Raw genomic sequence first — 15,669 nt, 5'->3', positions numbered from 1 at the left:
ATAAATTATATATACATGTACATATGTGTGTGTGCGTCCTGAAGCCTCCCCTCCCCAGTATAGATGCCATCAGCCATGAGTATTTTTTTAAAGTGACATATATAAAATTACTTTGCAAATAAAGGCACTGCATAAATTTGAGATTTTGAAATTTTCAAACCACCCCATCCTATAGCTTTTAAGGCAGCAAAGTCATTTTATTCCTTACAGACTTATCTTTTTTATGGCCATCTCTTAAAAAGTGCTCAAACAAGCCAAATACCTAACCTGGCATTCCTAACTGGGCTGCAAATCAACAAGAGTAGTCTGAAATTTGGTGTCACCGGCTGGGCATACAATGAAGTCAGTGGGAAAGGCTACAGTTATGGTTCTCGACCCGTGCAGAGAAAAATAAATAGTTTAGTGAGTGAGAACATTCTTCAGCTTTTAAAAATATGCTTGTGCATTTGTTTGTGAACATTGAGCAGCCCTTCTTTGCCCTGGTGGTTACCACAGTAACTCACTTCGTGTGTAGGGCATGGTGGGGCACAGGGCTGTTCCCTCCGCTTGTAGGAGTGTGCAGAACTGTGCTCCCTGGCACCACAGCAGATGAGATTGCTGGCTCCTGGGCAGTGAGGCATACATGGGGTTTAAGCTGCATGCCTCCTGACTTTGTGGTTCATCCTGACTGCACATCAGGCCCCAAATACTTCTCAAGAGCTACTCCACTGTCCAATTCGCCAGTTTGGCAGCAGGTTTTCATTCTAATAAGGGAAGTTTCTCAGATGGAGATTCCAGATGTGTCTAAGCTGCTTTTATTAAGACAATGGAAAGGTCCAACCTTTTCTTCTGAATACAATCAAGAGTAGTGTGGCTTTGCCTTTGTAATTTTACAAAGAGCTGTATGACGTAACTGGAAAATTGTCTCCCCGGGCGTAGGGAGAATTTGTTAGCACAGAATGCAGATTGGGATAAGGCTGACGTAAAGCTTCAATCCAAGAGAGAAACCTTTTAAGTTGCTGAAATGTAGTAGAGAGGAAGAAGGAAATTGCTGTTTTACATGATTGACCAAAATGCACTATAATTATATCAACTTGAAACAGATTCCTTAGAAGAACTGATAACTAAGTCTGTGATCCAAAGAAGTCATGTGCGGTAGAACTAAATACTGCATGTACTTTCTCTGCAAAGTGTAGACACGCCGTGTTTGAGATGTGCAATAGAAGAGACAGCTGCCCTTGCCTTAGCCGGCTTCACGGGACCTCCAACTGCTTTAGCATCGTAAAGAATGGTGGGCGGCTTTACTGAGGAATTAGTATTTACCATGCCTGCCCGTCCTTTGGCACGACTTTACAACAGCTTGTGGACCCTCCTCATCTAATGTGATTTTGATGTCATTGCTCCTGTTTGTAATTAACACAGCGTCACCCATCAGTCCATTTCTAAATGGAGCACTCCTTACGATTCCACTCACTGTTCTTGTTGCCTGTCCTAAAGTGGGCGGGTAAAATTTAATCACCAGATATTTAGCCCGAAGATAGCCTTCCCATTTTCCCTCTTCCCTCCAGTGCCTCCATATAGTACTATTATCTGTCAGCTACAGTCCACCCATAGATAGGAGATCATCTCCAAGAAGAGTAATAATAGTATGTGTTTGCTCAGTGCCAATAAAACTCCTTGGCTGACACTGGATACTCTGAAACACTATTATTACTTGCATATACTAATCATCTATTTGCACTAACTAGAAGCTTCTAAAGGGCAGGATTATGTCTTGTTTCTTTGTAATGCCCCAGGTAGTGGAATACCTAATACATACTAAGTGTTCGAGAAGTCTTACTAACTGAATGAATGGCAAATTAGAAATAGTATCTGTCAGATTCTACAAAAAGAAAGAAATTGCAACCAGCAAGTAAAGTGCCAAGACTTCCAATAGTAAGGTTAGGTGACTAGTTAATTAGGAAATCACCATATTCTGTATTCATCTTGGTGTGAGCTGATGGAAGATCTGCCTCAGCATTACCCAAGCTCACCAAGATCATACACCAAGTCAACATCTCTAACTCCAGCAGTGAAAGAGGGAGTAAAGCCATTTTTCTAGGCATTGGGATGCACTTGCTTTGCTTCCTCTGCTGACTCATTTGTAGTCCCTTCCAAGACTAAGATCACATAACTGTGAGATGGCCATGCAGAATTAACTGAAGTACTCAGCTGAGGAGCAGGAAGAGGTCAAATGGTCTACCCTGGGCTTTGACTTAATTTCATAAATTTCCTCCCCTAACCCACTCAGGTCTCCCCACCCTGAGAAACTGAATGCTGCAGCAGAGTCCTGTAACACCTGTCCTGAAGGGAATGTGGGAGGTTGCCATTGCGGGGGATCTCTTTCTTCACTTCCCTTGAAAGGACAACTTTTTCTCACTGGCCTTTGTTTCTCTCATTTCCCCACCTGGAATGCTTTCTCCTGCTTACTCTTTTTCCTCTGAATCCTCTAGGAGCAGCTCAAGTCCCTTCTCCTTCCTGAAGTCCTTCCTGACCCTCTGCAGAAAACAGTAATTACCCCGTCTGATGAACACCTGGGCAATTTGGTGCTGATGCTATTTGACATTGTGGATATTTTCTTTATATTGTAAATTATTTTATTTATTTATTTATTTATTTACTTACTTACTTACTTATTTATTTATTCATTTATTTGTTGTGACTCTTGACGGTGAAGATAGTGCCCTGAGTTTTTTTTTTTAACCTGTAGATCTTATTTCATATGACAGTTATTTTTAAAATAGTTGGTAATTTGGGAAAAAAGCACCTAGAAAGGAATTTGATGGAAGTGAACTTAATGAAAATTATTACAGATATTATAAGAAAAACCTATGAGCATGTAATACTTTTATAATACATAAAATTATTTTAAATTATTTTCTTCAAAGAACAGTTAGAGAATAATCATGGACTTCCCAACTAGGACATAAGAAAATGTTTCATACTTAGCATGACTATAGGCTGCAAATGTGCAAAGGCAGAGATAGAGATTCTTTTTTCACAATCAATGTCATATTTTGGAAATCACTCCCTATGTTATTTGTAGTATAAACAAATTTTATGCAAAGTTATTCGTTGTATAGATGTACATACAGTTTTCTCATTATACTATTTTGGGTTTAGTGTTAATTCATTTGTTTCCAATACAAAATTCATTTGTACCAAGTTAACTCATCTATATGCAGTAGCCCAGAAATACCAAACATGGTCCATCTACCTGACCATCAAATCATGTTCTTGATTCTAGACAAAACTGCCTACTGAGCCTTCTGGGTCAGTGATTATGCATACACAAAATGTACTTCTATATCTGGAACAGTTTAAATGAGTTAGCTGTATTGGTCCATGATCTTCTGATGAGTTCAATACAATTTGAATTTTAGAAATATAGTTCTTATAAAAAAACTAATCTTCTAAAGATGATCATGCTAATAGAGGTGTAAATTTGACAAAACCATTATGAAGATGAATATTTATGATGTCTTAAATTTTGGCAATAGTAGAATATTGCTTGCTGGATTGAAGAGGATCAAGAGGGGGTCATGCTGAATGGATCATAAAACATGAGCACGTGCAAGCACACACGTACACAAACACATACATATTTAAAGAGAATAAGGATTACCCAACAAGCTTACACTTTTCTTTACATTTCTGTTGCCTCCATTGATATTCTGGCATTTTCTCCACCTGGATTGGCATACTGCCTTCATGGTTGTTCTGCCCTCTATGCTCCCACTCCAATCCACCCAGTCAGGCAGTAAATATTTTTGTAGGTATTTGTGTGGGTTCTGAGGAAGAATTGTGCTGGAATACTCAACTTCCTCATCTCAGAATGGCTTCCCTCCTGCACAATTATAATCATCAACTCTCTCCTTTACACAATCAAATATGATCAGCCTCACTTTCCAGTCATTAAATATACTCATTCCTTTCATATGCCCAACTACTTCAATCAAAACATTCACTCTTTTCTGTGATATATGGGTAAGTTTTCAGCATAATTCCCTGGGGCCTTAGAACCATAAAATCCATCATTCTTAGAGGTAGAAGTATTCGTATTATAAATTGAGCAATCTGAGAAAAAACATCTTAAAGTAGATGGTAGGAGTGGTGTTTCTGAAAAATCTTATTAAAATTTTTTGGTAAAATTGTGGAAGGAAAGGCAGAAGGGCCTCAGCTCAGAATTGCAACAAGGAAGTTACATACAGGGAGTGAGCAGACTAAAGAAACCCAAAAATGGAGAAAAGCTGGGGTGTAGGGAAACAAGAGCACTTGCCATAAACCTCTGTAGAAACAAACCCCAGAATAAGGTACAAAATAAATAAGTTAAAATCCTCACATCAGGAAATTTCCAAATTTTGAAGGTGAGAGTCCTGAGATGCATAATCTTGACCAAAAAGAAGGGAAAAAAAAAGAATTCAGCTTTCCAAAATGCAAGACATTTTTGTTTAGCACCAACTATATACAGAACACGGCACTTCTGTGAAAATTCAGGTAGCTGGATCATGTTGACCAACTCTGCTCCATCACGAAGTAGAAGTAGTAATTGTAAACTGTATCACAATACAACTGCAATTCTTGCTTTAAGCACGGGCTCCTGTCTGCCAGAATGAATTCCAAATTCACAATCAGGATCAAAGTTAGGCCGTATTAGCTGCTCTGTATTTTTAACCTTTGTATTAAATTACCATCAAGGGGGCACTAATTAAGATAAGAAATAGAGCTACTTATTTGTTTCATATGCACCTTCAGATTTCTGAATTATACATTAAAACAATCTATGACATCTGTGTATGCTTTTCATAAAAGAAAAAGGCATAAATGCCTCAGGGTGCATCTGCCTGCCTAAGAAACAGATGAAAAAACCCTTTCCCTAGTTTCTATTAAGGCACAGAGAAATATAGTTTTAAAGGCTACAAAAGGAAGGTAAAGATTACATAAGGCAAATAAATCAATAAAATCTATAGTAAAAACCAGAATATTTTAGATTAACCTGAAAAGGCTAAGTTTCCTAAGACTTTGAAAAATGAGGAAAGCCATTTGGCAAAATCCTTAACTAGGATTTTTGTTTGTTTGATTTTTTTTTCTAGATTCCAGATTCAGAGATGTGCAACTGATCCAAATAGTTATAAAAGCTTGGGAGACAGCTTTCGAACAATTTTCCGAAGAGAAGGGTATGTGTGTTTCTTTCTGTATGAAGTTTATGTTGACAGAGGCATTTAACATATTACTGTATAACATGTTTTTTTCATTTTGAGTGGCTCATTTTCCTGATGTTATTGGGGGAAGTATTTAAAAGGGTGCCTTCCCACCTTTTTTGTGTTTTTCCTGATAATACAATTGAGAACTAAATATGTATACATAAGAACTACCACAAAAATGATATTAATAATCAGTTTGCTAACTAGAAGACAATTTCTATTTAGTGCCATTAGGATTTTTTAAAGTTCTCCTACAGCAGCTATCTAAATGTTCTTTATTTTGATTCTTGAATATAGTGTCCAAATGTGTTCCTTATTTGCCTTGTGACTTATGAATATTCAACCAAAACAGAACTATGTCAAAAATTAATGTGTCAAATTTGCTATCCTTATTCAGCAGATTACTAGATAAGTAGAATATTTTTTTACATAACCTAAAATTGTCTTTGACATATAGATTCAATTAGAGACTCTATCCAACGTAATTTTCCACAGGATATTAGATTGGCTTTTTGAAGTCGTTTTCATAAGAGAATTGGTTGAAAATAATAAGTATGCAAAAAATGATAATAGTAATAATAACTAGTATCTATTTAGCCTCTACTATATACTATAAATCCTCTTTAAAACTCTGTGAGGGGGATCCCTGGGTGGCGCAGCGGTTTGGCGCCTGCCTTTGGCCCAGGGCGCGATCCTGGAGATCCGGGATCAAATCCCACGTCAGGCTCCCGGTGCATGGAGCCTGCTTCTCCCTCTGCCTGTGTCTCTGCCTCTCTCTCTCACTGTGTGCCTATCATGAATAAATAAAAATTAAAAAAAAAAAAAAAAAAAACTCTGTGAGGTAAGTTCTTTTTTTTTTTTTTTTTTTGAGGTAAGTTCTAATAGAATCCATTCCAGTTGGACAAATGAAGAAACTAAGACTCAGAGCAATTAGCCATTTTCACATATCTGATAAATAATAGAACTGGGACTCAAATCCAGATCTGCTTGACCTCAAAACCCATGCTCCTAACCTTTTTAGTTCAGTACCTCTCTGGCAGGTTATACTATGGGGATTATTCTACCAACTGTTATTTCAGTTAAACATATGTCATGGATGTCTTTCCATGATGGTATATATATTTTTAACAACACCATAGTAATTTTTGTATCTACAACTGTGCTGCAATTTATTAAATTAATCTTTTTGGCAGACCACTAGGTTGTTTGCAGATTTTCACTATTAGAAACAACAGTGCAATAAATATCCTCATACTGTTTTTTCATATTTGTGTTCATATACATTTTTTTCTATAAATAAGTTACTAGCTCTGGAATTATAGGATCTGATGATATGTACATTTTATATATAAATGTTACCCAATTATCATCCAAAAAGCATGTACCAATTGTATACCTTCAGTATCATTTCTCTACATCCTCTCAAACACTGAACATTATCAATCATCATTTGGTATATCTATCACCCACATTTATCTCTTGTCAATAATCTAATAGGTAAAAAGATAAAATTATCTACAAGCTTTCTTTTGATTATCTGAGATTGAGCATACTTTTATAACTATTAGTTGTCATTTCTTTCATGAATTTCGTATTTGTGTTCTTTGCTCATTTTTTCTATGTTAGATTTTTTTTATTGATTTAGAGGAGCTCAGTATATATTATAGGTACTAATTCTTTAACTATTACATAGATTACAGATATCTTCCCCAACCTGTCATTTGTCTTAGAGCTATAGTGCCTTAAACTTTTCAGAACCTTGTAATTTTTGAAGATTGTGGTTTTGTGGTTATATCTATCTTTTCCTCTGTGATATCTGACCTTGTTGTCACATTAGAAAGAGGGATATCTTCTAACCCCAAGATTATAAACATTTTCTTCTGATATGTTTTACATTTAAATCATTAATCCATCTGAGAATTTTTTAAATTTGTCATGTGGTATATAGAAATTAAATTTTATTTTCAAATGGTTAGTCAGTTGTCCAAACACCACTTGTTGAAAAATCCATCTTTTACTCCCTCATTGGAAATGCTAGCTTTTTTGTATATTAAACTTCCATTTATATGTCATCTAAATTTTCTACTCTATTTCTCCATTTCCTATTCTGTTTCATTAGTTTAACTATCTCTATGCCAGTATCATACTGTTTTAATTTGTTTATTTTTGGAGTATTTGGGTAATATATAAAAATATGCCCTGCAATATAAAGCCTAAAGTTTATTTATTTATTTATTATTTAAATCAATTTGTCATCATATACTATAACACCTAGTGCTCATCCCATCAAGTGCCCTCCTTAGTGCCCGTTACCCAGTTACCCCCCCCCCCATTCACCTCCCCTTCTGCAACCCTTTGTATGTTTCCTAGAATTAGGAGTCTCTCATGGTTTGTCTTCCTCTCTAATTTTTCCCCATTCAGTTTCCCTCCTTTCCTTTATAGTCCCTTTCACTATTTCTTATATTCCACATATGAGTGAAACCATATGAGGATTGTCTTTCTCTGATTGACTTATTTCACTCAACATTATATCCTCCAGTTCCATCCATGTCGAGGCAAATGGTAGGTATTCATCCTTTCTGATGAAAGCCTAAGCTTCTTATGTTATAGAACCTATCCTACTATGGCCTTCCAGACTCATTCCCCATACACAGATCTGCTCTACGAACAGCAGATCTGCTCACATTCTCAGAGCTTTGCATTTTTGTCTTTATCTTATTCCAGCAGGACCAACCCCCTCATCCACACAAGAAACCATCCCTCTTCACTCAAGGATGCCCTCACATTTCTCCATCTCTGACCATCTTTTCTCTACCACACACTTTCTTTAGCAGTCATTTTTATATGCCATACAAAAGATAGCATGCGCCTCTCTAATTTACTGTGACTGTTTTCTGTATGTCTCCTCTCCCCTACCCCAAGAATATATTCCCCTGAAAGCCGTTTCTCATTTAGTTCTGTATCTCCTATAACTGTGTTTGACACTGAGTAGAGATAGTAAGTGCACACTAAATTAATAAAAGTAATCACATCAAAATCATAATGATGCAAAATGAAACAGATATAATGATTCTTGCTATTGGCCACCCTCTGAATTTATGATAAAATCTTGATTCCTGATTAAATATTTTTAGGTGATCTAGTGACAAGGAATCAGCAAATTCTTGCTATTACTCTGGAGATATGGTATCTAAGTGCCATACATTAATAATATACCTGCAGTTATGACAACTGGGATCAAAATCATGCTCATTTTACAAAATATATATATATATATTAAGTTAAATATATATAAAGTTAAAATATATATATATAAAGTTAAAAAATCATAGTGTAATATATAGTCAATAGCAGTGTCCCTTTCCAATAAAACAGTAGTAGCAGCACTGTCAAGTTCTATAAGCTGTAACAGATATCTCTGAATTGGATGTGGGAGTTCCTTAGCTGGCCTCTTTATTTCATGTGTGTTAGGAAGAATTTGATGTTTCTGCTTTGATATCAAATAATACAACAAACATACAGCATGTGTGGTCCTTGCATAGTAAAATTGGCCTTTTCCTAAACTGTATGTATAATTGCTTCTAGAACAAATTGACATTCCTTCTGTAATGCTTTTAGATCTGGACATGTTATTAGCTGAGAGCTGGAGAGCTCTAGTCTCAGAGATGGAAATATTTGTAAAAATGCAAAAGAAAAAGCTGCCTGTTGTTTTTGATACAGGGTAAGAATATTTCATAGTGTCAAGTTTTAAAAAAAGGAAAAAGAAAAGAAAACCTTTTAGCACATGTTGTGTTGAATTTTTTTTCCTAGTGAAAGCAGCAGTTCCTTTGGATTTTCTTATTTAGCTTTTAGAGTACACTCTGCTTTCAAAGATATTTTTCTCACTCAGGTGCATACAAGCCAGTTTGGTCTATGGCTGCAGAGATATAGCACAAGTCACTTTGACTATTAATATAGTTAAAAATATTCATCTCTCTTGGTTTTTCCTATATCCCCCAAGTTAAAGGTTTTGAAAGCTATTTCTTACCTGTTGTTCAAGAACATTAAAGTCTGGGGCACCTGGGTGGCTCAGTGGTTGAGCATCTGCTTTTGGCTCAGGTCATGATCCCGGGGTCCTGGGATTGAGCCCCATATCAGGCTTCCCCGCAAGAAGCCTACTTTTCCCTCTGCCTATGTCCCTGCCTTTCTCTGTGTGTCTCTCATGAATAAATAATTTTTTTAAAAAAGAACATTAAAGTCTGATATCACTCTTAATGTCTGTACAGCTCTCCCTGCTGTAAGAAAGAGAAGAGTGCTCATCACCATTCTTAAAAATGCAGTTCCCCACTTCTGTGTTCAGAATTCATGTCTACAAAAGATAATGGCTCAAATACATGGGTCAAAGTCCCTTTGCTACTCCTAAGGTTCTTTTAAGAATAAGTAAAAGTGAAAAAAAATTCTTTAAATTAAGAAAAAAAAGAATAAGTAAAAGTGGGGCATGTGGGTGGCTCAGTGGTTGAGCATCTGCCTTCGGCTCAGGAGTCAGGGATCCAGTCGCACATTGGACTCCCTGCGGAAAGCTTGCTTCTGTCTCTATGTCTCTGCCTCTGTCTGTGTCTCTCATAAATAATAAAATCTTTTAAAAAATAAGTAAAAGCATCGATACATTATATACATTATTCTCATAAATGATAAAATCTTTTTAAAAATAAGTAAAATCATCAATAGATTATTTATTTATTCATGAGAGACAGAGAAAGAGGCAGAGACAGGGGCAGAGGGAGAAGCAGGCTCCCTGCTGGAAGCTCGATGTGGGACTCAATCCCCAGACCCGGGGATCACACCCTGAGCCGTAGGCAGACGCGCAACCGCTGAGCCACCCAGGCATCACTTGATACATCATACTTTAATGAAAGACATGGTTTTTCAACCCAGCTTTATCCAAAAAAAAAAAAAAAAGGCCTTCCAAATTCTAGACAAGGATTTCTATCATATGGAATTTTCACGCTTAGTTAGCTTTTACCAAAGAGGCCATCGGTGTTTTGTCTAATGGAGAAGAGAGGATCCAGGCTAAAAATTTGTCACTGGTGAAAGTCCTCCGTCATCACCATGATTTCTCTTCTTATCCTGGTTTGGCAAAAATAAACTCATAGGTCCATCTACTGACACAGTGAACGCAGAAAACATGCTTAGGCTAGGTTATTAGGTGCCTTTAAAGCTAGTTAGCTTCATTTTGTAAATTCTCCTGGCAAGCAGCAGCTGGTGTCTCCATTTACTGTGTGTTCCTGCATCATGTCTTACATCCTTCTGTTTCAGAGTGTCTCCTGAAAGTTCTTTTAGTCTCTTTTGTACCTGGTGTTGCTCTAAAGAGAGTGATTGAGATATGCACAGCTGGGCAAGGGGATTGTAAATTATGCTAATGTAAAACCAGGACTGCCTGTCCCCTCAGTCTGCCTCTTCTGAAAGCACCTAGTGACCATTCTTGCTGAAATAAAGAGCAAAGAGAATAAAACAGAACTTAAGACATTCTGAAGACATCAGTAAAGAAAGATCTGAGACTAATATTTATTTTTTTCATCATAACAGGCACGATGCCAGGGACTTTTTCATGCATTTATGCTCAACACAACACTATTCTCAACACAGTCTAGCGTTATGTCTATATTTTGTATGAGGGAAACGGAAGATCAAAGAAGTTTAATAGCTTGCCCAGAGTCACACAAGTATTAGTGATATATCATGGTTTTCCCATTATATCATCTCACCTTTAACTAAACACCAAATTTTGTTATATATTAAATGAAAAGAAGACAATGTGAAAGTTGTGGCTACAAACCTCTAATTTTTAAATAGCTAATCTAAAACTCGGGCAGCCTGGGTGGCTCAGAGGTTTAGCACCGCCTTTGGCCCAAGTTGTGATCCTGGGGTCCCGGGATCCAGTCCCACGTCGGGCTCCCTGCGTGGAGCCTGCTTCTCCCTCTGCCTGTGTCTCTGCCTCTCTCTCTCTCTCTCTCTTCCTCTCTCTCTCTCTCTCTCTGTGTGTCTCTCATGAATAAATAAATAAAATCTTTAAAAAAAAAACTCTTCTACCCTCAAATCACATAACAATTTAAAGCAGCTTTTATCTCTTCCTTCAAGTGAAGTATGAAAGCCCTGAGAGACCATATATGTTCAGTTAACCAAATCTTGTCAGTACCAGGACAGCACCACAAACTTCTGGTAACTCAAGAATCTTAATTGAGTTATTGTCGCATCCCTTACAGATGGCTCCAGATCTCTGATAAGTTCATGGTTTCCCATCAGTCTGCTCTCAGCCGGCATGTTCCTCAGTTTTCTTATGAGAAAAATGCATGGGCATTGGTTTGCCCAAGGCAAATAACTAGGAAACAACTAGGTCGGATTAGACTTAGTCTCAAATGAGAAACATGTTGATTGCTGGTGCCTTCAGAAATATGGTATTCTTCAGAAAGTATTACTGTAGAAAATATGTGGTTGCATTTGGGGGGCATTTGAACTGTGTTTTGTTTCACGATTTGTTTTCTGTAACCACTGATGCTGCCCCAAGTATCATCTTACAATCAGACCACTTGGTGATTATAATATTTTCTAGTTAAATGACATTTAAGGCCTCGTTTTATGAGCTCCAGTGTAATTGGCTAATTTGGTAAACTCCAGATGTGTGAGATAATGTGCCACTCATTTAAGTGCCTTTCAGACGGCATAAATGGCACAGCCCCAGGAGGTATAATCACTCCCTCTTGTTTTCATTAAGAAGAGGAATGAGTGGCTTGTGACACAAACAAAGGAAGTGGGACGTCTACAACTCAAAATCAACAACAACCTGGTGAGATTTGGACATTTCCTTTTTACAGGTGGACTAACTCCAAGATCTTTAGCTCAATTTGGTGACTTAGTGGGTCCACTTGTTAAAACGTGGTTTACCTAATATAATGTGACCAGGTGATTTTAAAGCATCTCTGCCTCTAAATAGAAAGACTTACCCCTAGAGAAAACCCCCTGAGCAGCCTCTGGAAACCCCCTCACTTTCACATGGAAGTGAGGGCAAGTATTGGACTTGAAGAGACAGTGGAGGTGCTAACTCTTCCCAGGAATGGCAGTTATTTGAGCAGTCGGCATCCTCACCACCTAAGCCAGAGTCCAACTTCACAAGGGCCCATAGTTGCTGTTGCTTTTTCTCTCTTCTTTCTACCCCACTTCTCACCCAACAGAAACCAACTCATCTACCCAGTATTACCAAGCTGGAGTTGAGCGAATGGTTCTTAGCATCACTGTTCCCTGGATCCTGAGTCTGGGATCTCTTATCTGATATGTAGACCAAGTGGAGTTCACATACAACTGCGTGGTGGGTCACTGGGTACTCACTGCTACTTAACCAGTGCAGAGTTTTCGCTCAGGTGAATAATTACAGACTATATCCCAGGCCCCTAAGCAGATAATTTGCAGTGCCAATCACCTGTGTGTAGATCATTGAGTATTGATTAGAATTGCAAGCCTGGCATACCCAAGCAAATTCATTCTTTGGTGGGTGCCAATGTGCACTGTGCCTTCTGTGTGAGCTTAATAGTGCGTTGAGTGTCGCCTCTCTCATCCTTTTTTGTTTTATTAAAGAGGCCCTTCCTGGTATCCACTGGACCTCCCTTGAGGGCTCCCTCCATTTTGGCTTATTTTCAGCTTTATTGAGATATCTCAACATTGAGATAGAACACTGTGAAGTTTAAAGTGTACTGTGTGATGATTTGATCATTGCAAAATGATTACCACATTAGAGTTAATTAACACATCCATCACTCATATAATTACCATTTGTGTGTGTGTAGTTAGAACACTTATGATCTACTTTCTTAGCAACTTTCAAGTATACAATGCAGTATGATTCACTATAGTCACCATGCTATGCTTTAGATCCCTCCTCCCTTGTTTTCCTGTGGTGATAAGGAGGAAAGCAGACAATCCCAGCTGCTCTTGCTCCCACACTACAGAGTTCTGTCCTGGCCTGCCTGGGCTTCTTAATGATGGCACAACAAATATCTTCCATTTAGGTAGGGGAAAGAAAAAGAATAAGAAAGGAAATAACACAATAAGTGAGACTTTAGAGAATAAACTATAGCAAATCTGTTCGGCAGGTCTTACAAGTGGTGGGCCCAGGTCCAGATTACGGCACCCAGTAACCTGAGCCATTTTTTTTTCCCACATCACATCTCTTCCTATTTTGCAAAGAGATGATCTCAATTCAGGCATGGGCCTGCTATTATTATTCCTGAATGATCTGTGTTCCTTTAAAAATGGCTTATCAGGGCAGCCCGGGTGGCTCAGTGGTTTAGCGCCACCTTCAGTCCAGGGCATGATCCTGGAGACCGGGGTCGAGTCCCACATCAGGCTCCCTGCCTGGAGCCTGCTTCTCCCTCTGCCTGTGTCTCTGTCTCTCTCGCGCGCTCTCACTCTTGCTCTGTGTCTCTCATGAATAAATAAATAAAATCTTTTTTAAAAAAGGGCTTATCAATGCTTCAGTATATTATACTCAGAATTTCAGACATAAAATGTATGCAATAGCTTTTTGCAGAAAGTGTGTTGCTAAAAACTTTAAACTTATTTAGCAATTCAAAGTTGAAAATGAGAGAATGTAGGGTAAGGAGAAAATGCTAAAGAAGAATGTTTTTTGGTTTTTTTTTTAAAGCAGAAAGTTGAACCACTGGCACATCATTTGGCTTTTCTGTTCTACCAGATTATTTTATACCCTTGCGAAGGCAAATGGTTACTGGTTTAAGCTGTACTGGGTTGTAAAGTGGTCTTTACAATCAGGGGGAGGATAATGAATTTCCAGAGTGCTCAGATAGCAGCATCCCTGTGCTCCCATGTCCCAGAGCCCTGTCAGAGGTCTTTTGTTCTGCCCACAGAGTGACCTTTAAAATGGTTTCAGCTCCTAGATTTCCCTGCTGTCATCACCATCGATGGCTAGCTGACACTCACACTCCGGCTCCCCCCAGCCACTCACTAACAATACTTTCTGACTTACTGACTGGCCTTTGGCAAGGATTTAAGTGTTGCCAAAGAATAAGTGAAAACGTTTGCAGTGATGTCAGCTCGTCAGCAGGGCCTGATAAAGAGACCAAACACAGCCTCTCCCAGCACGCAGTGCTGACAAGAAGGAAAGGAGGACCAGTTGTTTGGGTGGAAGTAGTTGTCTTTCAGGAATGTGAATGTCTCAATCCAGAGCCTGCACAGATATTCCCTGTGTTTTATAGAGTGTTAATGGGAGGTGAGGGGATTCTATGGCCAATGGGAAATGTCCGATTGGAAATATTTTCAAGACTTTATTTTAACTTACTCTGGTTTTCTGATGAGTTAGACGCAGTCAACTTGGGGAAAAAAATGTCTTTAACAAAACCATAATCCTTTTTCTAGTGGTTGCTAAACTGAACATTTTCAGATGAAAATGAGAAAGAAAAGAAAATCTCCTAAAAACCTTCTACCTTTGTCTGATTCTTTTATTATAGAAAATAAGTCAGGGGCACCTGAGTGGCTCAGTGGGTTAAATGTCCCACTCGATTTTGGCTCAGGGTTGTGAGATCAAGCCCCATGTGGGCGTCAAGCTTACTTAAGTTTCTCTCTCTGGTTCTTCCCACCACCACCCCTCATGCATGCGCTCTTTTTCTCTCTCTTAAAAGAAGAAAAAGAAAAGAAAAGGAAGCAAATAACCTAGGCATGATTTAACATAGACAAGGTTAAAGGAATTTATGGGGTTTTTTTTTGGGGGGGGGGGGGTCAGGAGGTGGTTGCATGAGGGAGAGAGAGTCCCAAATAGACTCTGTGCTGAGCATGGAGCTGGGCCCAGGGCTCAATCTCACAACTCTGAGATCACCACCTGAGCCAAAACCAAGAGCCAGGTACCTAAGCAACTGAGCTACCCAGGTGCCCCAGGATATTTTATCATCATCATTGATTTCAGCTAGCATCTCTGATTTTTATGGAATTACCTCTTTCTGTCTTCTATTTGGACATTTTCTATTCCTGGCCATATGCATCTCATTTTATTTTCCTTGGAAAGAAAAGGTCATGTGGATTTTTAATATTCTAGAGCACTGTTGAGAAGTTAAAAGCATTGACAAGATCCATATATACACGTACATACATGTATTTAAACTAAATTAAACTGCTTATTGTTTAGATTGCTACATTTTCTCTGTAAGTCCCATGAGCCAGATACCACTGGAGAAGTTAATAAGTTATAAGTTAATATGTACATTACCTTATTAACCATGTATAAGTTAATAAGTTGGTAAGTTTCTACTCAGTTCCTGCTTAGAAATGTTTCATCGCCCAATTACAATGCTCTTGTCACTAGTTCATGAATTTCTTGTCTAGTCTCATGATTTGAGCTTTACCTTTCCTCCAGGTATTTCAGGCGGTTTGAAACTGGAAGAAAGGAAAAGGTCCGGACAGCATTATT

The 15,669-nt window shown here is 38.2% G+C and overlaps 1 protein-coding gene across 6 annotated transcripts in view; it reads left to right on the top strand.

Annotated features, from left to right (window-relative positions):
- SLC25A21 (solute carrier family 25 member 21) overlaps window positions 1–15,669 on the top strand; it is a 470,243-nt gene that overhangs the window by 339,490 nt on the left and 115,084 nt on the right. For 5 of the 6 annotated variants that reach the window (XM_038544544.1, XM_038544547.1, XM_038544545.1 and 2 more), the window contains one exon: window positions 5,112–5,195. The exons of the other annotated variant lie outside the window; for it this stretch is intronic. In XM_038544544.1, the coding sequence (XP_038400472.1) occupies window positions 5,112–5,195 (84 nt within the window). The remainder of the gene's footprint in view (window positions 1–5,111; window positions 5,196–15,669) is intronic. 6 annotated transcript variants of the gene reach the window in all.

The sequence above is a fragment of the Canis lupus genome, chromosome 8 (assembly GCF_011100685.1).
Source record: "Canis lupus familiaris isolate Mischka breed German Shepherd chromosome 8, alternate assembly UU_Cfam_GSD_1.0, whole genome shotgun sequence".
Lineage (NCBI taxonomy): Eukaryota > Metazoa > Chordata > Mammalia > Carnivora > Canidae > Canis > Canis lupus.
This window is presented reverse-complemented; position numbering and strand designations above follow the sequence as displayed.